The sequence below is a fragment of the Hippoglossus stenolepis genome, chromosome 7 (genome assembly GCF_022539355.2).
Source record: "Hippoglossus stenolepis isolate QCI-W04-F060 chromosome 7, HSTE1.2, whole genome shotgun sequence".
NCBI classification, from domain to species: Eukaryota; Metazoa; Chordata; class Actinopteri; order Pleuronectiformes; family Pleuronectidae; genus Hippoglossus; species Hippoglossus stenolepis.
The window spans coordinates 15,442,099-15,469,932 of record NC_061489.1 but is presented as its reverse complement, the minus strand read 5'-3'; the positions used below and the strand labels follow the sequence as shown (position 1 = coordinate 15,469,932).

At 43.4% G+C, this 27,834-nt stretch overlaps 2 protein-coding genes across 4 annotated transcripts in view; one reads left to right on the top strand and one right to left on the bottom strand.

Moving 5' to 3' along the window:
- Positions 1-27,834, bottom strand: part of LOC118112431 (dedicator of cytokinesis protein 2) — a 101,591-nt gene that overhangs the window by 23,639 nt on the left and 50,118 nt on the right. The gene's annotated exons all lie outside the window — the stretch shown is intronic.
- Positions 2,886-27,671, top strand: LOC118112432 (protein INSYN2B). 2 transcript variants are annotated; one of them, XM_035161732.2, is made up of 5 exons: positions 2,886-3,293; positions 14,753-16,656; positions 21,237-21,311; positions 25,699-25,918; positions 26,007-27,671. In XM_035161732.2, the coding sequence occupies exons 2-4, from the start codon at positions 15,080-15,082 to the stop codon at positions 25,880-25,882; spliced, it is 1,836 nt and encodes a 611-aa protein (XP_035017623.1). In that variant the 5' UTR covers positions 2,886-3,293; positions 14,753-15,079; the 3' UTR covers positions 25,883-25,918; positions 26,007-27,671. The 2 variants fall into 2 exon arrangements, with proteins under 2 accessions (XP_035017623.1, XP_035017622.1); XM_035161731.2 differs by having other exon boundaries at positions 25,699-27,671.

The window sequence follows — 27,834 nt, the reverse complement described above, 5'->3', positions numbered from 1 at the left end:
CCCCTCTTCAGCTGTATGCGCTCATATCCCATTAACGCATGTTACCAACTTGGCTTCATCTCTATCCCGTGGTTATTTTTGCTTTCGTATCTCTCTGTCGCTTTTGTCCTCTCGCTCTCTGCAGGTCTGTCTGCCCCTGGAGCTGCAGAGTTATTAGTCCTATTAATATTAAAGTACATCTCTATGTGACACCTGCATTCTGAACCTGCATCTCTCTCTCTCTCTCCCTCTCTCACTCACTCCCTCCCAACCCAACTGGTTGAGGCAGATGGCCACCCACCAACCAAAGGCCCGACTCTGCTCAAGGTCCTTGCCTCATAAAAGGACATTTTTTCCGTGCCACTGTCGCCAAGTGCTGACTCATGGTGGGATTGTTGGGTCTCTGCAAATAATAACACAGAGTACGGTCTAGACCTGCTCTATATGGAAAGTGCCGTTCATTGTGCATACATTTCCCTTTCGAAATTAGCATGAGAATGATTTCCTCTCTCAAAATAGACTCACTCTACATTTTTTTACATTCCTAATGTTTAAAAAAGTGCTCAGGTTTTTAATCTATTTAATGAAGCAAAATATTTCTTGCATGTTAGTTACAACTGTTACTCAATGAACTAGGATAATTTTTGTGCCCAAACATCCACCCATCTCATTGAATTGCAGATTTTTATATTGTATTTGAATATTTCATATTTTAAAGACAAAATAGGACCAAATACACACATTTAAATTCCAAGCTCAAAAAAAACAAATAACAAGCAGCCCCTCAAATAACTCCAGGTCGACTGATGCCTTTTACAGCACTTCATTAAGGTCCATATACTGCGCGTGCTTTCCTCACCACAGTTCCTTATTTCTTCTCATCTTCCCTGCTCTGTCATTTCTTTTATGGCGTCCCACCAGGTGGAAAGTTATTACGGCGGTCTCTACTGTGATTTTTCACCATTTTTTTTTTTTTATAACGTCATAGTTTAAAATAGAACATCCAGAAAACAGTTTTACTGAAAGCCTGCAGCACTGCTCAAAGTACCATCACAGACACACGCTGTCATCTCTGACCCCCTTTTTTCTTCTCCAACACCTGGGGGCTGAGTTCGGAAGTAGTGGGGGGATGAAAGAGGGAGAGAGAGATGGATTGTGCAGCTGTGAGGTGGTTGGAGTGTTTGTCTGAGGCAGAGAAATAGCTGGAGTGTCTGTCCGTATGCATGTTTGCATTCCAGTGTGTGTGTGAACACGCTTGTTCATTGTTCAGAAAACAGATCGATGTGTCTCTCAGACTCTTTCCCAGTCAAGTTCGAAGAGACACAATCAGTTACTACAAACAAGGACGAGAAAGCAAAAAGGGAGGAAGAGAGGTCCAGTGGAAAGAAATAACAGAAATGAAATAGGAAACTTTTCAGCTAATGCACTTTATTATTACTATACTATTTGTCCTCCTCCCTTTCCTGGACTATCATGCTCCTTTTCCCATCCTCCAATAAAATCATTTACCTTTCTATGCCTCTCATATTTTTGTGCATATATGCATTATTTTTGAATGTGTGCCCCATGTGTTGCACTGCACCGTGGCTGCTTATGTAACATGTACAAACACATTCACACCTTCACACACACCCTTGCTGTTCTCATAAATGGTCAATTGAAAAACAGCGCAAGGTGAGTCTACCACTTTGCAGAGAGCATGTTATTGCATGCATTATTTCAGATGGTGGGAGAGATATTCACTCGGATGCTGCATCGAGGGACCACTCTCACTCTCACTCACACACCCACACCCACACACACACACACAATACAGGTAATAATTCATTGGCGACACACACACTTCGCTGAAAGGCGTGAATCAAAACGCAGTTACATAGGAACTTATACACTAAGCAGACAACTCTATTACTAATTAGACCCCTACTAGTGTTTATTTACTGTCCACAGAGAATAGATCAGATAAGGTTTGAGATCAAGTTTAAACCCTCTCCTTCTCCGATTTCTGAGCTGACTCAAATTCAACATCTTAAAATTGCCCATTAAAAAGTACATGCGGGCAAAATGTTTTCATCTCTTTCCTGGTGCATGACGAATGAGGAAATTAATTTGCAGACACACAATTCCTGCCGTGCACTAAAGACAAAACACTCATAATCAAGCATAATTAGAACCCGGAGTCATACGGCGTTTAATCTCCCTTTTCTTTTCAATTTATCACCTTTTTTGTCTCCCTTGCCTCGAGAAAGAAAGCAGTTTTCGGCTGTATAAATAGGAGCAAAGAAAGAAAAGAAAGAGGGAGAAAGAGATCGGAGGAAGGCGGGTGGTGGGAGAGACAAACAGGGAGGATGAGGCGAGGCTGAACGATGAAGATAACAGAAGAGAAGAAGAGAATGGCGTGGAGGAAAGTAAAGTGGGGCAAAGAAGAGGGAGGACGGTGACAAAACCGCTCAAAGGGGAGAGTGAGGTGAGGCCACCAGGGAGAGAAAGTGAGAATGAGAGAGGGGGAGAGAGAGAGAGAGAGAGAGAGAGAGAGAGAGAGAGAGAGAGAGAGAGAGAGAGAGGCATTAGTCGTCCATGTTCACACAGAAAAGCAAAGATATAAATAAAGTAACTGATAAAAGCAGCAAGTGTGTGTGTGTGTGTGTGTGTGTGTGTGTGTGTGTGCGTGTGTGTGTGTGTGTGTGTGTGTGTGGTCAGGCATTGTGTGTGTTAGTTTGTGTCCTGGCGCCATTCCCAGGGGGCAGCCAGTTCCCTGTGCTGCCAAAGTTTCACCAGGTCCACCACCATGCAAGGGTCAACGCAGGCACGTGCACACACAGACGCGCACAGACACACACACAAAAACACACAAAAATGAGGGCATGGCATCGGATTAGCCACCAATAAAGAGAGAGGCGTGGGGAAATAGGCAGAGTTTAAGAGGGAGATGGTAGAGGGATTAATAGAGTGATGGCATTTGAGATGTAAAAAAGTGCAAGAGAGAAAGAGTGAGAATTGCAGCGGGTACAGAAATAGAGATAGATCAGGGAAGAGAGAGCGACAGAGAGAGAGAGAGAGAGAGAGAGAGAGAGAGAGAGAGAGAGAGAGAGAGAGAGAGAGAGAGAGAGAGAGAGGAGGGAGGATCACTGGTCTCCGTGAGCATGCGAGGATCAGCAGCAAAAGAATGAGACGGGGAGAGAGAGAGAGAGCGGTGAAGAGAGGAGGACAGACAGCACCAGTGAGGACTAAAGGACTATCAGGGATGAGAGAGAGAGACGCAAAGAACAAGGGAGAGGAGGAGAATAAAAACCAAAGAGGAGGATAAGAAAAAGGTAAGTGACTGAGGAGACAATGGAAGACAGTTGATTAAGATTCAAAGATTTGAGAAGAGTGTGTGAGCAGTAAGTGTGTGTGTGTGACAGCATAAAAAGCCTGCAATGTTTTCTACTTGGTAAAGATATCTGGGTTCTCAGAGCATCTTTACCAATCTTCTTCGGTCTGAGAGCCCATGGCTGATACTTTATATATTTCAAAGCAGCTCATTCATGATTTAACACACGGGCCAGCGTTTCATATGGAGGTTACATGGGTTTTATAAACGAGGGTGAAGGACAGCAAACTGGAAAAATTATACATCCAGTTCTTTACACCTTCAGTAGCTTTGACAAAAGTGTTAACATCTCAGAGGGTGTGAACTGTTGTGTGCATTTATTTTCTTTAAAAAGTATGAAACCAAGTGTATGTGTGTGTGTGTGTGAGTGTGTGTGTGTGTGTGTGTGTGTGTGTGTGTGTGTGTGTGTGTGTGTGTGTGTGTGTGTGTGTGTGTGTGTGTGTGTGTGTGTGGCAGGAAAGTAGTTAACGTATATCATTGCAGTGTGTGTGTACGTGTGGAGTGCATTATTATTAGAATTTTACGTTTAACCTTCATTCCAAACACTTGTCTATTAATTTATGTACGTGTGTGTGTCTGTGTGTGAATATGTGTGTGTGTATGTGTGTCACTGTGTGTGTGCCCGATTGCTATTAAAAGCCTCTGAACCAATCATCAGAACAGCTAGTGTAGCTTTAATATGGGATTATATTCCAATAACCCGTCTCTTATACACTTAAGCTGGCCCTGTGCATCTGTGTATGCGTATGAGTGTGAGTGTGAGTGTGTGTGTGTGTGTGAGAGAGAGAGAGAGAGAGAGAGAGAGAGAGAGAGAGAGAGTGAATGTTTGTGCGGGGATCGACACATGAAGCTGTGTGGATATGTGTGACCCGTGCACTCTATATTTGTGTGTCTGTGTGTGTGTGTCTCTCCTTCATTTGTCCGAGTTCAGTTATTTTCCGACCGTCACTACTCTGCCTAACATAAAAAATGCTATTTTTTAACATTTTACATTTACAAACCTAATGAATATTGGAGCTAAATCAATGGAAGCCCATTTGTTGGATAAAAGATTACAAAGACGTGATGATGCTTTCATGTACATGTACGGAAGGTCGTTGTTCGTGAGGCACAAGGATGTTGCCAAGTTAAATTAATTGTTTTCATCGGACAGAATAATGCACAACCAACATTTGCTTGCAGTAATATTTTTTTTTCCATTAAAGTGCTTTTTGGAATTTGTTTGTGTGATATTTTAATGCTATTTTTCAAGGCAAAAAAAACCATCCAAACAAATGCAACAACTGCAGCAGAGAGTAATTTGATGGAGTATAATGTGAAACCGATCAATAGGTTGTGGCTCCATACTGCATTGACTTTAATCACATCCCCTCACCACAAAGAGTGACCGATGACGGAGAGGAAGAGAAATAACGGTTATCAGAGATTGACAGGAAGACGGGGGGGAGAGTCAGAGGAAATGTGTGTGTCCATGCAGAGGTATTGTTTGTGTGGGTGTGTGAGTCGCTGACACTTTAGCGGCTCTCTTAACTAGACAGACTGTGAACAAGTGATGAGAAAAAGATGAATTGCAGTGAGAGGGGGAAAAAAAAAGGAACAGAAAGACAGAAGAGCAGGAAGATGGATGAGGGCGAGGGAACACGGGCAGTGGGGCCAACGGGATGGAGAGATGAGGGGACGGAGGAGAGAGATCGTGGGTTAATGATGGAGAGATTTGTTGGGATGCATGGACAGGATGAGCAATACAGCAGAGGAGACAAAGATGAGATGATAGAGGAGGACAGAGAGGGAGGACAGGGACGGGCTGAAAAGGAGGGATGAGAAGATGAGGTGACAGGAGGAAAAAGGGCAAGGAGTCAGAGGAGGAGAGTTTGCAGTTTGAGCAAGAAAATGCGTAAACCTTGGACCATATCACACTTTTATCCACGCTGATAAGATGTGTGTGGCCGTGCATCTGCAGCGCCTCTTATAACTCACACCCTTTGTTTTCCTCTGTTGGATCTAATGTTTATCTGTGATTATCAAATATTTGCCGGCAAATATCTCATAAATATTCAGTTTTACGTTTGTTTCTGTGCTCTGGACAAACACACGTTCCTCTGGCCAACAACAAAACAAATGAATTAAGCCGGCAGATTATCAATACTACACTCTTTTTCCTATAGTTCACCTCTTTCCTCGATTCGGGCACCTAACTGGCGGTAAACAAGCTTTTACCATGAAACCAAGCTAAATTCTTTTCGTTTCTCTGAGGACACTGACTGGAATAAGAAATCAATTTGGGTTATGGCCCATCGCCTCCTTTTTAAACAGCAGCAGTGGCTAGAAAGGGTTTAAAGTGTTGAGGTGGATTTGGGTTTTTGCCGTTTCTGCCATCGTTAGTGTTGCAAGTTGACCTCAGAAGTTTAGACAACAACAGCTTGAACAACTTAAAAAGCGTCAGTTCAATCGCTGCCTTCAAAACATGAGTAAACTCAATTTAGTCAATCTTTGATTCAACTCACACATTTCAGTTGTTTAATTATTCATCTGTTATTGTTGGAACTTTTCATAAAACAACAAACAATGTTACATTATTCATTCATGAAAACCTGCTTTCTCTTCTCAAAGAAAGGTACGGTATCAAAACTAATGGCATAACGGCAACTTTACCAGTTTACCTTAAACATCAAATGAAATCCTAATTCATTCGTCCGAAACCAGATTCAAACAATTCCCTCAACTTAGAGACATTCATCTCCTTCCAATACACTTTTTATGAGACACAAGCCTAAATAGCTAATGAAAATGAAAAGATTTATCTCCAAGCAACATGTCGGAGTGAGAACATGTGCATGTGGAAATGCAAATCAACGTGAACTTTTATTTCCAATAAATTCTGTAAAAGTCCTTTAAAAATCACGTCACTGATTTAAATCCTGTTAAAGATAAACTTGGAGGAATTACTTTTAATGCCTATTGAAAATGTTCACGTATGCCAGGTAAAAATGGAAAAGACTCAGGCCCTTTGCTTTAAAATGTACTTTAAATTAATATAATTATCATCATTAGGGCTTAGGGCATCATTAAGGCTGACAGGTCCAGGCCGGTCTACCTCACAGGTCTAATGAGGAAAAATAATCTCAGGCTGAAGTCATTTTCTGCTTTAGTCCAGTTTGTGCATCAGTGATTCCACACATGCACAAACACGCACAAACACACACACACATGGCAAAGCACACAGACCCAGTGGAGTTTGTCCAAGGGCAGGAACTGACATTGTTGGCTCGCCAACCCTAATTCTGAGGGTCTCCAGCTTTAGTGACTGACTCACTGAGGTCCAGGAGGTTTATGCATGAGGCCTCGTGTTTATCAGCCTCTAACTAAACTGATATTTGACATGTCACAGTCGCACAATCGCAGGTTTAAACAATTAAAATGAATGATGCTCGAGCTCCCTTCAGCCGCCTCAGTTATAAGGGCCCATGCTGACTCACTGTCATGACTTTGTGGGATAATTGAACAGATCTGAGCCATTGTGATTGTTTCCAGTGACTTCTGTGATTTTGTCCAGTGTTAAAAATGCTCATTACACAGACAGTGTCAGTAAATGTATCATTAACATGCTGCACTAAATGTGCCTGAGAGCACAGTTATACTCTAGTATGCTGTTTCTCTTAAAACATTTGGCTTTAAGAGTTTGTAGGAAAGCTGCATTAAATTCTCATGTTGCAAGCTTCTTTAAGAAAAACACCTTTCCACTGCTTGCACTGAGGAGACACTGGAGTTTCAGTGTGACACACAATCTGCCGCGCACAGGGAGGGGAATCCTGGTGCGCTGGATGAGATCCTCGGCTTTTCTGATATGAACATTAGCCTCTGTGGCTTCTGGCTCCTCGGTTGAAATGCTGATTTAAGTGCAGTGTCCCTGACAAAAGTGTTTCAGCCAATTAAAATGCACAACAAAACACGCTGCCGAAGCGGCTGAGCTATGGGTTCCTGCTTGTTCTGACGTTCATTACTGGATTTCTTCCTTCTGTCGGAAAAGGTGCAGGGATGCATTTTACACCATGACACAGAGGAGAGAAATGAAACCAGTGACCAATTACGGCAACAAAAAGAAGAACAGACACATAGACGTGCATTCTGTGTATCTGCAATGCAGCACGCAAACGTCGGACATCTGCAGACATACAATATTAATTATCGAGCAGAAATGCTACCATTACTTGCAACTGCTCCTGATTCTGGCACAAAACTAGACCTTTTCCCCTGCTGCTTTTCTGCTCTTAGCAAACATGCATCAGATGTCAAAGACAAAATGCCTTTTATTTTGTAAATAAATCATTTGAAGAAGATTGATGTTCATTCATGTGAAGTAAAGTCAGTAAACTGACCTGCGTGACAGCTCGTCTACTGATCCTATTAGCCTCTTTACACGTTTAATGAAGTCAGCGAGGAGGTCTTAATAATTTAGCATCTCTTGCTCTGAGCAGATTACTGTGGGTTGGTCCAGTCATCACTTCAACTTCTTCCAACAATTCCTCATTGAAAAATTCATGCACAAGCTGATTTTGATGATTTATATTAATGGAAATATAAAATATGTATTACAGGGTTATTCAGAGCAACTTAAGAGAAAATGCTTTTCCCGGCAAGTACAACTATTACTTTGTGTCCCTAATGGAAACAAGTTTCAAGTTCTTATATAGTGACTGAGATTATGGTAATACACCATCAAAAATGCAACTATATATATATTAATAATCTAATGCTAAAATAGATATTTCTTATGTTACTCTGAGCCAAGACAAAATATTTCTGTAATGCTCTCTGCAAAGGCAGCAACCTGCATCGCCTTCAAGTGGTTCAAAACGCTGCTGCTGCTATGTGGAGAGAAAATGTGACGATATATCACAGATTCTAGCCTCGTTGCATTGGCTTCCTGTTTTCACATTGATGCAGTATGGCCCCAAACTCTGAAGTGACTTACCAGCTGAGATCAGAAATGCTTCATCTATTACTGCTTGTGAATACCTTCTTAAAATGTTTTTAATCTATGTGCGAATTCCATTTATTTTACATTTCTAACTTAAATTTCTATTCAATTTAATAACTGTTTTATTCTTCGTTGTGTTGTTTGTATCCTCTTGTGAAGCACTCTGTAACTTTTTTTTAGAAAAGTGCTCAACTTAGTTAATAAATTGTTATAACAGATGGAAAAAATATATACATTTGACTACATTGCCCACAAAGCAGTGCAGGGCCCTGCCTGAAAGGACCAATAAAGAGCAAGAGAGTGAGTGAGAGAAGCTTTGTGATTACAGAGCAGTGTCCCGCCCCCCCACACACACACGGCCCATCAATCGCCGGATGAAAAATGAGGCTCACCTTGAAATGACAGGGGACTCGATTAGCTGGAGCATCCCGTGCTCTGTTACCACAGCTGCAGAGGCAAGAGTGCGCACTCACTCAAACATACATGTACAGATGTTCACAAGGCCTCACAAATTCAATGGGCTGGTGGAGGGTTAAGACTTGGTTTTAGGGTTAGGCATTTAGTTGTGAAGGTTAAGGTTAGGGTAAGGGGCTAGGTAATGCATTTTGTCAATGAGTGTCCCCACAACTATAGAGAGACGTGCATGTGTGCGCGAGTGTGTGTGTGGAGACAATTCTTGAACAGCCCAAACCAATCGACTGGCAAATTGAACACATTGCATTTATAAACAACTTTCATAAAAAGCTGCACTTTAGTGTTTAAAGGCTGCGTGTGTGGTGACAGATGCTCGAGCACGCTCTCAGTGCATATTGATTACCGGCATGTGTGCAGCTTCCCACTTTCTTTTCCTTCACCTCCTTTAATGTTTGTCTACTTGCGCATATTTCTCTCCTCCAGCCTTCACTCGCTGTGTTCTTCAGCAAACTCTATCTGACACTTTTGGAGATTTTAACCTTGGGAAAATTGTCCTCTGAGACACACACACACACACACACACACACACACACACACACACACACACACACACACGCATCACTTTCATCTTATCCGTGATCCCTCTCCTGTTCTTGCCCCCTTTATCCCTCCACCACCTTTCTCCACCTCCCTGCTGCCGTCTCCCCCCGTTCTCCTCCTCTTTGGTCGCCTCCCCTTTCATCCCCCTAACCAACAGCATCCCCTCCCCTTTTCTCCTCCCCACTCATTTTGCACAGCCAGAGGTGTGATGTGGGTAAGAGACTTAGATTAAATACAGAGACAGAGGAAGGGGAAGGAAGCGAGAAACGCACTGTAAATCAAAGACGCCACGACAGAGATGGAAAAGGGGGTGGTGAGTGGAAAAGTGCAACCGCAAACACTGCTAATGATGAAAGACAGGAGAAACAAGGGGAGAGTGGTATTAAATAAGACTTGGAGAGGAAAAGGGGTAGAAAGACAGAGAAAGAGCGATGTGTGAATCACAGAGAGGTATTTTATTCTTTTCAAGGATATGGTGTCACTTTCTGTCTGACAGGCTGCAGGTCAAGGGTGAAGACTGGCACTTGAAATGGTTGTCACCCACACACCACACACATGCGCACATATAAATAGGTGGTGACAGAAAGGAGAGAGAAAGAGAGAGACCCACTGAGCAATGTGTGGAGGTTTACCAAAGATGGAGGACCATGTTAGTGTGAAGCCAGAAGACAAACAACAGAAGCACAAAAGAGAGAAACAGAGTACTACTCTTTCACCCTGCAACAGAAGTAATAACACTTTGACCTTGAATATATTTTAATATCTATAATATTGTACGATCCAGAAATGGTATTAATGGGATTATGCTGGAATTGTTCGTACAGCCATTTCGGAAAAAAATGATTGCTATAAATCTGACACCTATATATCAGGGTTTTTTGTCATATTTTTCATGTTTGTGGATCAGTTTTAAATAATGTGAGATGAGCAACAACACAGTCAAAAAGTCAAATGCAGAGAAAAGTCAGCTGATTAGACCAAACCTGTTGCCTTGAACTGTTTGAAATAAGATAACTGAATTATTTCCTGATTTATTCAATACGCCTTTACCTCGTTGACTTTGGGCCAATTCCAAACTAAATATCCTCTGGTTACCTGAACCTTTACTTATTGTGTATGACGACACACACCACCTGCTCTGATCCCAGTTTGTGGATGGAAGGAGGGATAGAAAGACAGAGAAAGAGAGATGTGTGAATCACAGAGGGTGATTTCCAAAGATATGGCTGACAGGCTGCAGGTCAAGGGTGAAGACTGGGACTTGAAATGGTTGTCACCCACACACACACATATAGAAAGGGGGTGACAGAGAGGAAAGAGAGAGAGAGACAGTTTGTTGCAGCAGGTGCTGTGTTGTCAAGTGTGTGGCTGCTGGTGGAAAGACAAATGCTTGGAAATGAGCTGCAGTGAAATTTCCTTCAATTGACTTAGTCTGAGTTCCCAAGGCAAACTGCTTGATGACAGTCAAACACACACACACACACACACACACACACACACACACACACACACACACACACACACACACACACACACACACACACACACACACACACACACACACACACACACACACACACACCTGCACTCCTCACCCTCTCTGTTACAAACACAAACACAGGCTCACTTTCTCTTCCTCCCTCCCTCCCTCCCTCTCTCTCTCTCTCTGTTTATCCGTCTGCCTGTCCCAGAAAAAAATATCATCATCACTTGCAATTTCTTTTTGCAAACAACACATCTCAGACAGATTCTCATCCACCTGCTGGCCTGCTTTGCAAACAGATCACACACACACACACAGACACACACAGACACAGACAGACACACACGGAAATAACGCATGGACTCTGGGTCGAGACCTCTGTGGTCCACTCCAGGAAAGTGGTTACCACAGTTGCCATGGTTACCAATCACAAACCGTCTGGGCTGTCAATTACCCGTGCCCCCATCGCCACTTGCCGTCTCCCAGGCGATACAACCTTCCTTCAGCCAAACTCACTGTCAGTGTATTTATATAAATATTTGATATAATATATTTTTTTTTTATGAAGAGCAGCTTTAGGTCAGTGAAGCAGACATTCTTTTACCTAGTATCGTCATTATAATTAATATTATTAATTAGTGCTGCTACCATTGCTGTAGTGGTTCGCGGGTTTTCTCCGTGTACCCCCCCAGCTTCCTCCAAAGGCATGTAGTTTGGAGTTAATTGGAGACTCTAAATTGACTGTAGGTGTGAATGTGTTTGTTTCTGTTCCCAGCTTCCCCTGCAACCCCCAAAAGATAAACGGTAACGATAATGGATGGATGGGTGCTATCATTGCTGTTGATATTATTGATGACGTCTTTACATTATAAGTATCACTGTTACTATTAATACAATAAAAACAGTTACGCAACTGTTTCTGGTCTCTCTCTCTCTCTCTTCTGCTCTCCCTCTTTCTCCTCTTCCTCTCTTCTTATTCCAACTGGTCGAGGCAGATGGTCAGCCGCCTGCCCTTGGTTTTTTTTTTCTGAGTTTTCTTCCTATTAAAAGAGTTTTTCTCTCCACTTTCAGAGTGTTTGCTCTCTACAGGAACTGTTTCTTAGGTCTCGACCTACCTCTGCTGCACTGTCTGACACTCATGCTCCGCAGCAACACTATTTGCCGGGAACTGTGTCATGAGAAGTAATTGTGCAGTCCTGTGTGTCTCTGACAATTGTCTTAGATTTATATGTAGAACGTTACAGATGCAGACTGAACACAATCTAAAAGTTTCCAATCCTGCGCTGGGGCTGATGGGCAGACCCACCAGCATAATACTCTGTAATCATTCAGTTTTAATATGTTATGATCTGAAATGAAAACTGAACTTCCAAAGAGTCTAAGGATATTAATTGCACTTCCTGACATGGGGAAAGAAATATATATGTGCGAAAATGTTGTGCTGCTTGCGCTGTCAAAACAGGCATAGATCAGGCTTCAAAATGAGCTTCCGTAGGTCACGCAGAGCATTGATATGAGTGGATGTGCACACGAATCTCACCCTGAATACATATGAACTGTTAGAGCGGCAGCCAGGCTCATCACAGTCAGGTTGAGTTAGTACCTGTCCCGGGCTGAGAACATATTTCTAACTACTACAGACAGACTGACAGGCTCGGGGAACTTCTGGAAAGTCTCACAGCCGATCTTTGCCTTTGTTTTTCAGACAAGCCTTCCCACGAAAACTTTGAGTTTAGGGTAGTAATCTCATGGGTTCTTAAAATAATAGGTGAAACAGGCCATATTTCATTTATTTTTGAAAAATATTACACTGTCCCAGTCGTGACCCTATACAACAAGCATCTGTGCTGTCATGTTGCACCAGCTGGCATGAAAAGCTCCTCTCTGTGTGCGAGTGTGTGTGTGTGCGTGCGAGCCAGCTGGTTTGACATCACACGATGGCCGTAATGAAAAGACAACACTATTATGAAAGATAGGAGGGAAGAATGAGGACAATGAAGACTTCATTCAGACGCCTTGGATGAGCCTGATTTCATGCACAAATTATCTTTTGTGAACAGACCTTCTGTCATCTGGCGAAACATCTGTGAGGAATCAACAGCGTCCTGGCTTTGTGGGGGATCCCAGGTGGGCAGTGGTCGGATTCAATCAAGGTGACCAGGAAGAAAAAGTGCTGACCTGAATCCAGAGCCTTTCTAAATGTGTAAATGTTTGTATTTTGGGAAAAACACTTTGGAGTCCCATCAACCACAGCACAGCACTAGCAGAGCAACGTGATTTTAACCTGACAAATGTGTGTCAAATCACTTTTTCATCCTCCTAAAAATGTTACCTCCATTTAGTCTTTTCATGTGTGCCATTTTTTCCTTTGGTGGACCGTGCTAATATTTGCAGCTGCAATGACCCAATTTCCTCAAAGGGAAAATTCGGATATAATATTATCTTACCCCAATTTCATCAGTTAATCTGTGTCAAAGTGCAGCATGGAAGTTCTCAGTGATCTGAAGTGATTAGAATCAGATCATTAAGTTTGCTTCCCTTCAAAAAATCCAAATAATGTGACCAAGCATATTAATACAAAACTAAATGAGGCTTTAAAAGGTCCAGTGTGCAGGATTCAGGGGAATCTAATGGCAGATATGGAATATAATAATCAGAATTGTGTCTTCATTAGTGTAATTAAAGGATAAATATGCTTTATCAGTTTTCCCTCTCCTTTAGTGTGGAATGATTTTTTGCACACGCTGCAGGTCTGTAAAATCTCCCCCACAGAAAACCCGCCTTGCCAGTAGACCGGCCAGTACTTCAACACCACTGTGATGTCATGTGACATCAGCGTGCCCTACATTTGCATAATGCATACCTAGCGGCTAGTCTGGCATGTGCCCTTACAAAGCCAGGTAACGACATTTCCTACATGCACTGGGAGCAGTTGACCAATCTCAACAAAGTGAAGGCTGGGTTTTACCAGGAGGGCGTGGCTTAAAGACAGAGCTAAAACCAAGCGTTTCAGGCAGAGGCTGAAAAGTGAAGCTGCAGCAATGAACAGTGTGAAGAAAGTGATTTGTTTTCTGAACTTTAAAGGATGTAAACTTGAATATGAGTATAATATGTCTCTGTCTTTTTGATCCCTTACATGGACCTCATAGCTACATAGGCTTCAGAACCTCTTGAAGGGTAAATTTCTGTATTCAGATTGTGCTTTTCTAGTCTTGATAAAACTTCGAGGTGCTTTACAGCACAGTTTTTGCCATTCATCCATTCACACACACATCCATAAGGTGCATCTACGTGCAGCAACTAGGGGTTCAGTATCTTGCCCAAGGACACTTCAGCATGCTGAACCACCGACCTTCTGGTTAGAGGACAACCGCTCTACCCTCTGAGCCACAGTCGCCAAAACATTATGCAGAACCTTTTAAACAGATTCCCAAGCTGCTTCCACGAGAGACGTCAGGGCACGATGCATCATCAGTTTACATACTGCTGTGGGAGGCTAACAGAGCATCATTTGAAATGTGTCACACTCTGCCATCACGTAATGACAGACTGCAATGACATCTGCAAATTCAGATTTATCGACAGTGTGTGAGTGAGTGTGTGGAACTTGCAACTTTACAGGCATAAACTTTCACCCTTGAGACCTCTCAATTCTTCTCCGTTCCTTCCAGAGCAACAACTTGATGGGATTTAGAGTTTTGCCTCTGTAACTGCCACCCACCTCCTGGTCTAATAAGAGGTTGATAGAGTTCCATCGATCCGGTCAGTGTGTGCATTCGGTGGAGGTCGAAGCTTTTATATGGGGCCTTACGTGCCTAATGTCTGTGTCTTTCTGCCAGTCGGATTATTTATTCCCCTTCTCCCCCCTTTCTTCTGTCATTCATCTCATTCATTGCCTCTCTTTTTCCTATCTCTCTCTCTGCAGGGCAAACCAGCAATACCCAGAGAATCCATCCAGCTCATCATCTACGGACAACTGGTGTGAGACTGAGTGATGTCCAATCAGAAGTAGTCGAGCAACTAAGGAGGGCATTAATGGAAGGACATTGAGAGCTGATAGCTTTATTGGATATTGAATTTCTGTCTCCACCTTCCACATACAAACTTTCTCACACTGCCACACATATCGACTTGGAGTAAAAAAAAAACAGCTGAATTCTATTGGATATAATCCTGCTCTCGTTGGCTGATGTCCTTGTTTGCCTCCGTCCCATTCAGCTCCTCGGGGGGCTGAGCCAACCTGCAGAGGAGTATGGGCAGGAGGGTGGCTGACCCAACTAATCCGGTGCCTGCGCTAGGGGTCCCCCTGGCAGGGGGGCGATGGGGCCCACTGTGCAGTGTCGGGGTGCAGACGTCTCCCGGACTGCGATTTCTCCCCTCCATCAAACGACACAGCAGCCAGCCAACCAACGCACATCACCCCCGCAGCGTGACAACAGACAAAACAACAACAGCAGAGGCAGGGGGAGTTCTCAGAAGTGACAGCAACAGTCTGCCGGGGTCCAAGGAGACATCTCAGAACGAGATTAACAGCCTGACACAGGACGATATGGGGTCACAAGGGTCAGGCAGCGGAGTTTACTGCCAGATCAAAAGCATTCGGACAAACCCCAAGGACACGAGAGGTAAAAAGACAGCTCGGTATACAAATGGCAGCATTGTAGCATCTGATATGGTGGGAGGGGTCTGCACTGAGGCCACAGAAGGAAAGGAGCCGGCCTGTGAGAGGAGGAGGGTGCAGTCATTGCGCGGAGAGAACCATCGTACTGTTGTAAAGACGGGGAGTTCTGGTATGCCCGTGCACGCCACCCCACCTCGGCCCTGTCGAATGATGGCGAATTCCCCGGTTCGCCTCTGTGAGACTTGTGGGAGGAGACGATCACAGATTACACCGTGCACGGGCGCATGTCGCAGGAAGGCTGTCAATCAAATCACGGCCAGCCAGACTCTACCTAATCCGCCAAGGAAACCGTCCGTGGCCCCCAGCCACCACTCAAAAAAGGACTCTGTTGTGGACTCTCAGTCGAACGCCAAAAAGACAGACACAGCAAACACCCCCACACACACACCAGTCAAACCATCTCAGATACCACAGCTGTCTCACACCATACCCAAAACACACAGCTCACATTCCAACCACGCATCACACAGTCAGAACAAAACAAAGGACTCAAAGCAGCAGACGAGGCCACATTCTGCAGACTTCACTCATTACAAGGACTCGGCCACACAAACAACAGACACAAACGCGCACAACAGCACAGACGTGTCCACAGCTGCCACAAACACACGACAAGAACACGCACCACCCGCACAGGTGACACAAACACAGTCCGCTGTCAAACACAACAAGGCTAAAATCCAGCAAGCCGATGAAAACACACACCAACACACAATTGTCAATATCGCATCTAAACCTGCAGCTGCTTCCCTTAACGGTGACTCAAAGTCTGCCAACACTCCACCTCTGAAAAACTCTCCGAAAGCTACTCATTCCAAACCATCCACACCTGTGGCACAAACCAAAAACACACAGGAGGCTCCAAACACCCCCAGAAAAACATCCTCGGAGCGGATCCAACTCAAGGACTACACAAAACAGAAGAGCAAATCATTCGACGACCACACACTGCCTTGTAAGACCCATATGAAAGCACAATGTAATGGGGCTCCGGGAGGATTGTTGGCAGGACACACGGGGAATGCGCCGCGCGGGATAGAGCGGCAGCTGCAGAGTGTGGAGGAGAACCTGGTGTCCAATCAGGAGAAGATCAAGGTGCTTCTCAACGTCATCCAAGACCTGGAGAAGAGCAAGGCCCTCAGCGAAGGGTGAGAGAAGGGAGGTAGGGAGGGAATAGAGTGGGAGACTGCATGGGGGATGTAAGAATATAAAAAAACTGAAAATGTTTAAATAGAGGAGGGGCAGCACTGAGGTGCAGAAATTAGCACAGAAAGTAGTATCCTGGTTTTAAATCTGGTTTGGCTGCTTGGGGTCTTTCTGGGTAGAGTTTTCATGTTCTACTCCGGCTTCCTCCCACAGTCCAAACACATGCATATTGGGGTGAGGTTTATTGGAGAGTCTAAATTGACAGCTGTGAATGTGAGTGTTGTTTGTCCCTGAGATGGGCTGGAAATCTGTACCCTGTCTCTTTGCCCAATGTCAGCTGGGATTGACAGTATAATGGATGGATAAAAGAGAATGGTGGGTAGAGTGTGAAAAGAGGGAGAGATGAGGATAAGGGATAGAGAAACAAGACTAGTTCAAAACCAAGGCTGGACCATGTAATGTGATCAATTGAGGACACAGTTGTGGTTGTGGAACCACTGTAAACAACTTCTTCCAATCAGAAAGTCGCTAAATGTCGTCCGATGGTGTATCACGCTAATTAGCATTTTGATTATGCATCGAGCATTCGGCCTCCTGTCAGCCAGCTTCAGCCCTTTATGCGTTTGTTGCTCTCCAACTCCCCATGCTCACATTTACAGTATTTTTACACAGCTGAATTCCCCATGAAGCTGCTCTCATTGTCGTGTTTTTCTCCTTCTGGTGTCAGACAACAGAACAAGTAAACACAGCCCATTAGGAGCAGCAGCCACTTCCAAGCTGCTGCTCTGCACTTATATATTATCTTCGCAACTGAAAGGTTATTTGGCAAAATCACCAAACACATAAGCCAAACACAATGGCTGCACTGTACTGTTATATTTAGTGGTAAATGTAGAATAGACCTCGGTAGAGCACGTGCCTTCGCCCCCAAAGCCCGACAGGCCCCTTAAATTGAGTCAGGCTCATAGATATCATTTCCCTAAATGGTGGGAAAATTGTCAAAATGCTGAAAAACATCTCGCAATGTTTAAGAAAGTGCAAAAACCTTCCTGGAGCCGCACCAAAATTGAAGATAAGAAAAGATTCAGTTGTTCTTGTGTAAGTTTGCTAACAAACAAGCAAACCAAACCTAACAGAAGGGGGTGGTGAAAAACTGTCTCCTGCTTGGCAGAGGTAATCATCCCTCAGAAGGAAGTTAGAAGCTGATTCATGGCTATGTCAGCAGCAGCGTGGTTAAGTGAATTGGACGCATAGGGAGATGTGCTAGCAGACGGAAAGCCCCGACAGGCCCACTGGGGGGAATACTGGTGATTCTCTTCGACAGAAAGTAGCTACAGTTTGTCCAAAACTCCCTAATTTCTTTTACTGGGGCCTTTATTTTGTGGAAAAAAAGCTGCCTTACCTAAACTGGTAAATCTACTCTGCCAGTAAATGAACCCTGATGATGTGAAAGAAGCTGTAGTCTGTGGTCAGTGAGGGTGTTCCAACACTCGGCCGGTCGATCAGTGGTGTAACTCTACTACATTCAGCTGACTATAGTGGTACAACTTTATCAGTCAGTCTGTCACTGACAGACGCAGGGCTTGCCCCACTGATGCCGGCCAGCCAAGAAGATAAAGGAGCGGTAGAGACATTCACCGCAAGAGCGAGTGCTTAAGGAAGAGAGTGACATTGGAAGCTGGAGGGATAAAGAGAAGAAAGAGAGAGAGAGAGTGTGGAGAGGGTGTCAAGGGAGTCCACAAGATTGAGAAGAGGGTGCGTTTGAGTTTTTATGGCGATATCTAGCGTATACTGACACAAGTTCAAGTCTGTGTAATAGATTTTAAATGTCAGGGCTGTGGAGAATTGCTGTAGTGTGTTTGTGTGTGTGTGTGTGTGTGTGTGTGTGTGTGTGTGTGTGTGTGTGTGTGTGTGTGTGTGTGTGCACGTGGGATCCATCCTGCAGGGATACGTAATACATGCCAGCCTAAAGTCAATGTTAGCAGGTGCTTATATCTCCTTTTGTTCTTTTACCTTATAAACTTTATAGGATTTATAGACCCAGGTGGGACAGTGTCCCCTCAGAGACACCGTACTGCCCACCAAAGCATATTCATGACTTCTTTCTCTCTCCTGCTGATTCCTTTATCCTCCTGCACCACATCCATCCTTTCTCTCATCTATGCATCCCAGTCGGTTTCCCATAGTCACTTAATTTCGATCAATGCCCTCCTCTATCGCCGAGGCTCTTTAGGCTGCATCAAGCGATTCATCCTGTTCTCCTCCTCCGCACTCTCACCTGTCATTCCCTCATTCATAAATAATGAATTTTCTACCTCTCTCCTCAATCTTTCACCTCCTCGTATATACTGGGAGTCACCCCTCCTCTTCCATCCTCTGCTCCATCCCAGTTTTGGGATTTTCTCCCATTGTCGGCCCTGACAAAATCTCCCCTATTGCTTTCCACCCTCATCCACCTCTTCGCAATTACACCTAGTTTTTTCTCCTATATGTGCTTTTACCATATTTCTTCCTTCCACCATTTATTCACTGGTTCCATTAACGCGATAAACTACACTGCTTACCTTGACCTCTCATCTAATCTCTTTCATAACAATAATGTTCCTATATTTCCATAAGCTCTCTCTCCACGTGTTTTTACTCCCTCCATTTCTCTCATCCCTCCTCCTTCCTGTTCAGGGGTTAACAGATGTCTCTAGCTCCAGACTAATCCCCATCAGATTACCTTTGAGGAATGCAATTAATGTTTAAGCTGCACAATAAGGCTCCTAAACTCAGTGTACAAGTTGTTCTGCCCCAAGTCTATGACTGTATACGATTATGTATTCATATCCTTCAGTGTGTGTGTGTGTGGTTGTAAGGATGCTAATGGCTTATACTAAGTGTGTGAGATAAATAGGGTAAAAGGGACAGAGAGGCAGAGTGAGGAGGAAGAGAGAGTAAATGAGAGCTGGTGAGAAAAAGACATAAAAAGAAAGAGAAAAGTAAGAGTTGGAGGGCCTGCGTGTATCTGATGTTGTGAATGAAAGTACTCTATAAGCGGGCCGCTGTGTTAGAAGTGTCGGCTGAGCCCGGATCCTCGTTTTCTTTTCTCTCCTGAAGCAAATCGTTGTCTTCTCTTGCTGTTGTCGTCTTTGATAAAGACTGGTAGGGGAGAGCGGGAAAAAACAAAACAAGACGATGCCAGTCACACAGTCTCTCTTGATGTAATTAAAATGTCGACTTTATCAACATAAATCAGACACTCTCTCATCTAATCTGCTCTGTACAGGGGAAGCCAACGAAATCTTGGCATTGATGAACAGTTTTAATTACATGGCAGTCAGCATGAGCTTGTCAGATGTTTATTTAAATATCTTCTTATTCTCCAACACTTACGTAGATCTGTAGCCCTGTTCAAACTTGATAACACAGCCTGCATGTCTTATTTGCAATACACGTGAATTCTCAACAAAACGATTTTCACTGAACCACTAATGCTTAGTAACTGTTTTAAACCTGCCTGGAATACTAAACACGCAGGTTTTCACCCACTGGGATTATTCAGGCCTTGCATACTCCTGTTGGGATACATCACACTCACTGAATATTACAAGCTATTTTGTGCCATATGACGACCCCGACACAGTAATGTATCTGTATTGAGTATGTGTAGGTGGAGAGAGCAACAGCTGGGACTTCAGAAGTCAGGAGAGCGAGACCCTTTCCACTCAAGGAAAGCTTGAATCGCTATTTGTGCAAAATGTGTATTCTTACAATTATTTACCCCTATTACATCACCGTATCGTGTGGAATTTAGAAAAACACCACGATTTGTTTAAAGGAGACGTATCCGTCACTTTCCTTTAGTGTGTTATGTTTTTTTTTTGTGAAGGTAAAAGTTCTGCAGTCCGCCTCTAATGAACACACTGCTCCCGGAACACCTTGTCACTAGTCTGGCCGATGCTACAGCATCATTGTGATGGAATGTGACATCATGATGCCCCATATTTGCATAATGCACGCTTATCGGATGGCCTGGCACGTTCCTCAACAAAGCAAGATAAAGCGAGAGCAGAGGCCGACACTTGCTGGAAGTGGATGACCAGTCACATCAGAGTTAAGCCAGCTGGCCAATTAGAGCGGACTGGGCTTTATTGGGAGGAGGCTAAAATGTATGTTGGGCAAGATGGCTCACACAAGCGCGGAAAACACAAATGTAAAAACCATAACAGAACTGCAAGAGACACACAACAGAAACACAACCACGATGTAAGTGAGCACATGATGAAAATGAAACAAGCCGCCTTACTCACTGCGGATGAGTTAGCTGTCAGTTGCGAAAATCCAGTAGTGGTTGTGGTTGTGCTGTGACGTTTGTGGTTGTGCTGTGACGTTTGCATTTGTGAGGCGGCTTTCGCTTTTGCATTTTCCATTTATGCTCTTGTGTGAGATGTCTCGCGATGGACAGTTTGAGAAAAGTGATGTTTTCTGAACATTACGCTTTTTAAATGATAACCAAATGCACCATTCACAGGAACACACGTTAAACTTAACTTTAGCAAATGTGTGTGACCGTTTTCCCATCTGTTGTTTTCTACAGTCGCAGCTCATACAGAACTGGTCAGGACATAAACAACTGCCCCACCTGCCAAAAGACGGCCTGCATCATCTACAGGTAATGAGCTCAGTGCATTACATAACCCAACAATGACTAATCGGTCTTGCATGCAACGCCATAGTCAGACCTGAAACATCACCCTGAAGGCTTTTGTAGCTTTGAAAAATATTCCACTTCCTCTTGTTTTTTTCAGCTTTTCCAGGTTTTATCTCATATTTAGCACATCTCTTCTTTTTTTATTACCCTTTTTTCCTGGTGTCCTGCTGCCGCTGCCCTTTTCTCCTACTATAATAATTGCACAATCCATAAAATATATTCCTAACATGTGAAAAACCTTAGACTAAGAGCAATGCGATTTATATTTCAGAAGGAACTCATGCTGGAAGAAAGCTATTTAAACATAAAATAATGTTGTGTGCAAACAAACAAATTAAGCAAATGATGTTTCTTTCCTGTTGCAGTATCCCCTTGTGTATCAGTGTGTGTGTGTGTGACCTAAATAGTAATTGCATTCTTAGATCCTCTACAACCCACAGAGCTGCACCTCCACAATCTGATACAACATACTGTAAATCCAATCCTCAACTCTGCTCCATCCTTCTCTTATTCTCATTCCGTAAATCTTTTCATACGATGCATGCTCAGACTCTCTTTCTATCATCTCTGACTTTTGATCAAACTGCTCATCTGTGGCTCATCCTGTCTGACAATCCCCGGAGCTATAATCACCTGATCCCCCACTCCCACAAAGCGCCAACACAGTGCTTTCTCGGTCTGCCTCGCTCTCACACACTGGAAGTGTTTCACATATATACAGTAGCTTCATGGAGAACTCAGGAAAACAACAGAGAAGATACATGAACTTGCTGCAACTGGAATAATCTGGCATCAAAATCTCTCTTTAGTCCAACACGTTTCATGTGCATGAGCGTTTGAAGCCGATGCTGCTTGTTTACAATCACATACAAATCTCCCTCGCAGTCCACAAGGGATGAAAGCAGATTTTACAGGGCCTTTATTCCAATTCTCCTAAATTCCAAAACACTCTCACCTCCAAGCAAGCCTGCATATATACATCTCCATCTCTCCTGTAGTTTTACTTTCAATCTATGTAATTTCATCTCATTTCTACTGTACAACATGTCTGATATGTGCATCCAAGTCCAACACCCCCTCCTCTGCTCCCATCCCCCTGTCTCCTCCCCTAGATCCTAATGAACACAGCAGGATCCTCAGCCCAGGAAGTTAATGAACACCAAGGGGACAGGACTGCCACATGGTAGCTTCCTCATACACCTGTACATACTATGCATATATATAGTGTATATGGCTACTGACACTATGCATATAAAAACATGTTAATTAACATACAAACGTCCCCAGGCAGGGAACACACACACTCTGTTCGGTGGAACATTGCTAGAGCTGAGACTGTGAATTGATCAGTTACAAAATCTATAGAAATAACTGGCAACAATTTTGATAATCATTTTAGTATTTTATTTAAAGGAAAACTCGAGCCTCTTTTCCACTGGTCAAAAACACCCACTAACACCTGGCATTTGTCTTTAATGAAAACACCATCCATATGCCATCTAGACACTGATGCTCCACCTTTTTGTGAAGACAAATGTAAGACGAAATTAATTCTATAAATAGAATGGCTAACTCCTCTGCTGGCAATGAGAAAGGAGTTATTGCATTTTTTTATGTTTATCCACATTTAAAACACCAGCATATATCCACACATTTTGGTGTAAAAGTGTTGATGAAGATTAATTTCAATGGATGAAACAAATCTTCAGAAATCTCAAACTATTAAAAGCTTTGAATCTCTAGCAGTCTAAGAAAGTAAGTATATTTAAAGACTTACATATTCTTATAAAGACTAGTGGATATGCAACTAGTCAAAAACACCATTCAAAAACAGTACTTAGAACAATATAACATTTCTTATGTCATCCTTATTTAGTAGGATTCAGAGTCAGAGGGGACCCTCATCTAAAAAGTATATCGACTCTCCTCACATCTTTATGATCACTCTTTTCTCTCTCCTCAGTTTCATATGATTTCATTTGTGTTCCACTTTCCCTTTGTATTTCTTGGACACATATATGATCATGTACACACATGTCCTGATTAATCCAGCGAAGAGGAAACTCAGCGTTTATTGAACACATCTGTGCATACATGTCACACATACTCCGATTTACGAACTCATACATACCGACAAAGGAAGAAATGAATAAATTTCCCGCATGCGTGGACAATTATATTTCTTTTCATTTATCTATTCAAGTTTCTATACATACATTACATAGCCAATGCCGGAAAAACACATTTTCAGCGGCCCATTGTGATAAAGACGCACAAAAGACAGAAGTACAATAGCTCTGTTTGTTTGATTGGACAGTAACAGCCTTATCAAACCCTCAGAGAGGACTCTGGGTAAAAAGGATGGAAGATAGGGAAAGAAACCTACAAGCGGAGGATGAATTACGCGTGGGACTCAAATATCCTTTACTAATGATTTATGGTGGTGGAAAAAAAAAAAGTGGTTTTGATGTGGGCTGACTGCCTGAAGATGTTTTTGCTATTGTCGGCCCTAATTAATTTGTCTGAGGAGAGACAAGCGGGAGCCGAACTTTTGACAGCCCCTCTGTTTTTCTCCCAAAGTTTAAACAGCTCAGACACAAAAGGAAATGCATACACAGCCACGTATACCAAAACCTGAAGGTATTCTCCACTTTTTCCTAAGCAGGGCCCATATCTGCGCATGCAAACGTAAACCTTACTTCTGACTTTAACTTTCGAAATGTAACGGGACCAGAAAGAACACACAGTCACGCTCACACTCGCAGAGATGCTGGAGATGACAGCTCGCGCAACGGATTAGGGGCAGCAGGATTTCCCACTGTGCCGTAATCCCACAAACAATGGTGTGAGAGGGAGAGATATTGGTAGAGAGAGGTAGTGAGGTAATATTAGAGAGTTGAAAGAGAGGGAGAAATCAAGAGAGGACAAAGAAAAGTCATTTATTCTAAAACAAGACTGTAAATTGACTGAATGTGCAGGTGCATCACTTCATTGTATTTATACCTTGTGTGTGTATGCAAATATTTTCTGTGTTTGTGTAGTCGCAGTATATCTTCATCATTTATTCATGACAGCCATCTCCCCTCCTCTGTTTCCATCAGAGCTTTTACCTCCTCCTCCGTTCACTCCTTCCCTCCATCCCTTTTCTCAGGGAGCGTAAACCTTTCTGCCCTCCTCTCCCCCCACCTCTGGTGGAAGTCCTCCACTCCTCCTTTACCTCCCTCTGTGTTTTTTTTGTTTCCCTCCTTTATAAAGCACTGACCTCCCTGCCCTGTTTTATTAAAGCCTTTCTCTCATTTCCCAGCCCTTCCATTTCCCAAAAGAGATGCAGTCTTTTTCCTCTCTCTGTCCATGAGGGTCCCTATGCATCGCCATTATCCCTCACTCAGCCTTGGGCTTGCTTTGAAAAATGCATACGTGGACGTCAGGGGAGGACATATGTGTTTGTATAGAGAGTGTGTGTGTGTGTTTGTGTCTGTTGGGATACAGGAGGATTGGTGTATGGGCAGCTGCCTCATCATGTTGTTAATTAACACTATAACCTGGCCCCACAGACACACACACACACACACACACACACACGCACACACACACACACACACACACACACACACACACACACACACACACACACACAGATATATAAAATACAGTTAGCAAAAAGGAGAGAAACTCAAAGTCTACTACACTATGACCTGCAGCTGTGGACACTTCAGAGAGCTGGTGAGAAAAGGAGCATAAGAAATAAAGCCAGAGGGTTCTGCTTTGAACACATCAGAGGAGGAAAAAAAGTTCCTCCCTTGCTCCTTCTTTGAGCTCCTCCATTTTGCAAATGCTCCTCTCCTTTCCTGCTCTCTTTCTCCTTCTCCTCCCACCAACCTGTGATCTACCGATGCATGAAGCACAGAAGAATACGGCAGAGGTGAAATTAGTGCGTCGTCAAGGCCTGTGCGAGAGTGTATGGGTGTGTACATGCTGAAGGTGAATAGATTAGAGATAGGTATAAAACAGGATTTTATGTATGATGTAAAACTGCATTCAATTTAAGTACAACCTCTTTTTAAAGTGCAATGTGTGAGTACATTTTAATGCTCATCTGCCCGCTCAGTCCCTCTCTCTCTAATGTCTATCAAGTTTTCCCGTGTCCTTGCTTCCTGCTGCTCTCTCTCTCTCTCTCTCTCAACCACCTCATGGAATCTCTTAAGGTAAAGGACGAGCTATAGGCCTAAGAATAAATTTCACTTGATTTGCCGCTACCCCCGTCTTCTAAATCAAGCACCGGCTGCCTCCCTCGTCCCTTTCTCCTCCCCTTTCAACTTCTCTCTCTTTCGCTCTCTCCCCCCCGCAGCGTGGAGCATGATTTCCGACAGCAGGAGGGACGCTTCCAGGGAGTAATGGAGGCCCTGGAGGGAGAGTACGATGTGCCTGCACCTGCTCTGACCAAGCCTGCGACCACGCCAGCCCCTTCCAGCCGCCCCGGCACCAAGGCTCGTGTCAAGAAGCTGCGCAAGAAGTGCTTCTGGTGGCTTTGAGTGTTGAAAACAAACAAGAGCCTTTCTGGGAAGCAGGTGCATAAAGTTGTGGATTATGTTTCAGAGGACACAATGTTTCACGTGGTCATTTTAGGAGATGTAAATGGCACTTTTTTTCCCACAGCAGTCCATCGTCATCTTTGACAAAACACACCGGGGATCAGGTGAGAAAAAGAGCTAAGGCTCTAAAGAAGGAAACAAGAGCCGAAGGAGCTGTTGAACTTTCCTCTCACATCTGTCTGAGCGGGATGGAGTGATCATCACGATCTTCCCTCAGCGGGAGCTAGACTATCACGGCTAATTTGTGATTAACATTTGACTGAAGGTGAGGATACTGTTTTCCCAATATGAGTTGTGTAACGAAGAGAACAGGGGTTGGCACTCTGGATGACTGACTGTAACTTGGCTGACTTGCTGTGGAGAGATGGATGAATGGATTCACGCCAAGACGGATTCACGCCTGCAGCTGGGACCGAGTCTTCACAATTATTTTGGCTAAACTACAGCAATAAGGAGGAGAATGTGAACAATGTGGAGTACCGTGTCTTCAAATGGCTTCACAGCCTCAAACCTGAATGTAGCAACAAATGAAGCGCAGAGAGGATATGAGCAGGAAAGCCTGCTGAGCTCTCTGGAAACGGACGGCCCGCTGGATGGATATCAGGGTTTAGAGAGCACCATTAAGAATACATTAAGAGACATTATGATAGGCAGCTGATCTAAGACTGACCGGCTGCATCAGTTCATTTCAAATTCTGTCAACGTTGACCGACAGAATGATTGATTCTGTCCTTTATTACCATCGGAAATGGAAGTGTGTCGCTGTAATCTCAATCTTGTTTTCCCACACGGACGTGCATACGTGCACGGACGCACACATTTGCAGGCATTCTCACATACATTAAACTCACATTCAGACACCCAAACACACACACGGGGTAAAACATTCAGTCCACACTGTATGTGAACCAGTGCAAACTAGAGGTCGACCAGCTATCAGATTGGCCTGTTCCCATGTTATTGATGAAGATTGTCCTTATTCACCGCTGCACAAATTGTGTGGCATCATCGGCGAACATGTAATTTAACATCTGCCAACATGTCCAACGACCATAGACCAAGGACAATGACCAATCTTTTTCTTATTCCCAATAGAAAACAGTCACTTGATCACATTGAATATACTTTTGGTAATTTGCATAGCTTTATACCTGTTCTGTATTAATCCAGGCAGCCGCTGCAAAAAGGTCCATCAAAATGCAACAGAGCAACACATTGAAAGATAGAGCATACACTGCAGATCTACACATCTTATATGTACAAAAAACTGTACCAGGCAAACTTATACTCTCCCATTAAAAAATGATCATTTAATTAATTAATTCATCAATAAACAATTACTTTATAAAATTAAAACACAATTATTGAATGTTATCAGATATCTAAACAAAGTAAATGTAAAAAGAGTTTATCCCTGTTGCAAACACACCTGCTGCATTATTTTGCAAGCACACAAAGACACACACACACACCAATGCTTCCTTCACAGCAGTTTGGAACCTGACCACTGATCTCACAAGGGCCCACTTCAGCTGCTTTTCGATTACAAGTAGCTACCAATTAGAATCCTGGATTACACCACAGTGAGTATTTAACCAATCAATATCCAAAATACCTGGCCCCTGCATTTTTATATGCTGTCCCAAAGCAGTATGTGAGCTCCCACTTTGTCCCCCTCTTCCTGATCTTCCTCTTGTATGTTCAATAAAAGTGTGTATTTTAAGCAAAATGCACTGTTGTCAATGTACTTTGTTGTTCAGAATGAAACTGCGTGGATGGAGAGTGGACTTGTTTATAAAGACATGAAGGAAGCTGATGCAAAGTTTGACCCATCTGTTGACCCGTAGATAGTCAATCATACTGTACGTGGTGCATATGCAAAGCTGCGTGTA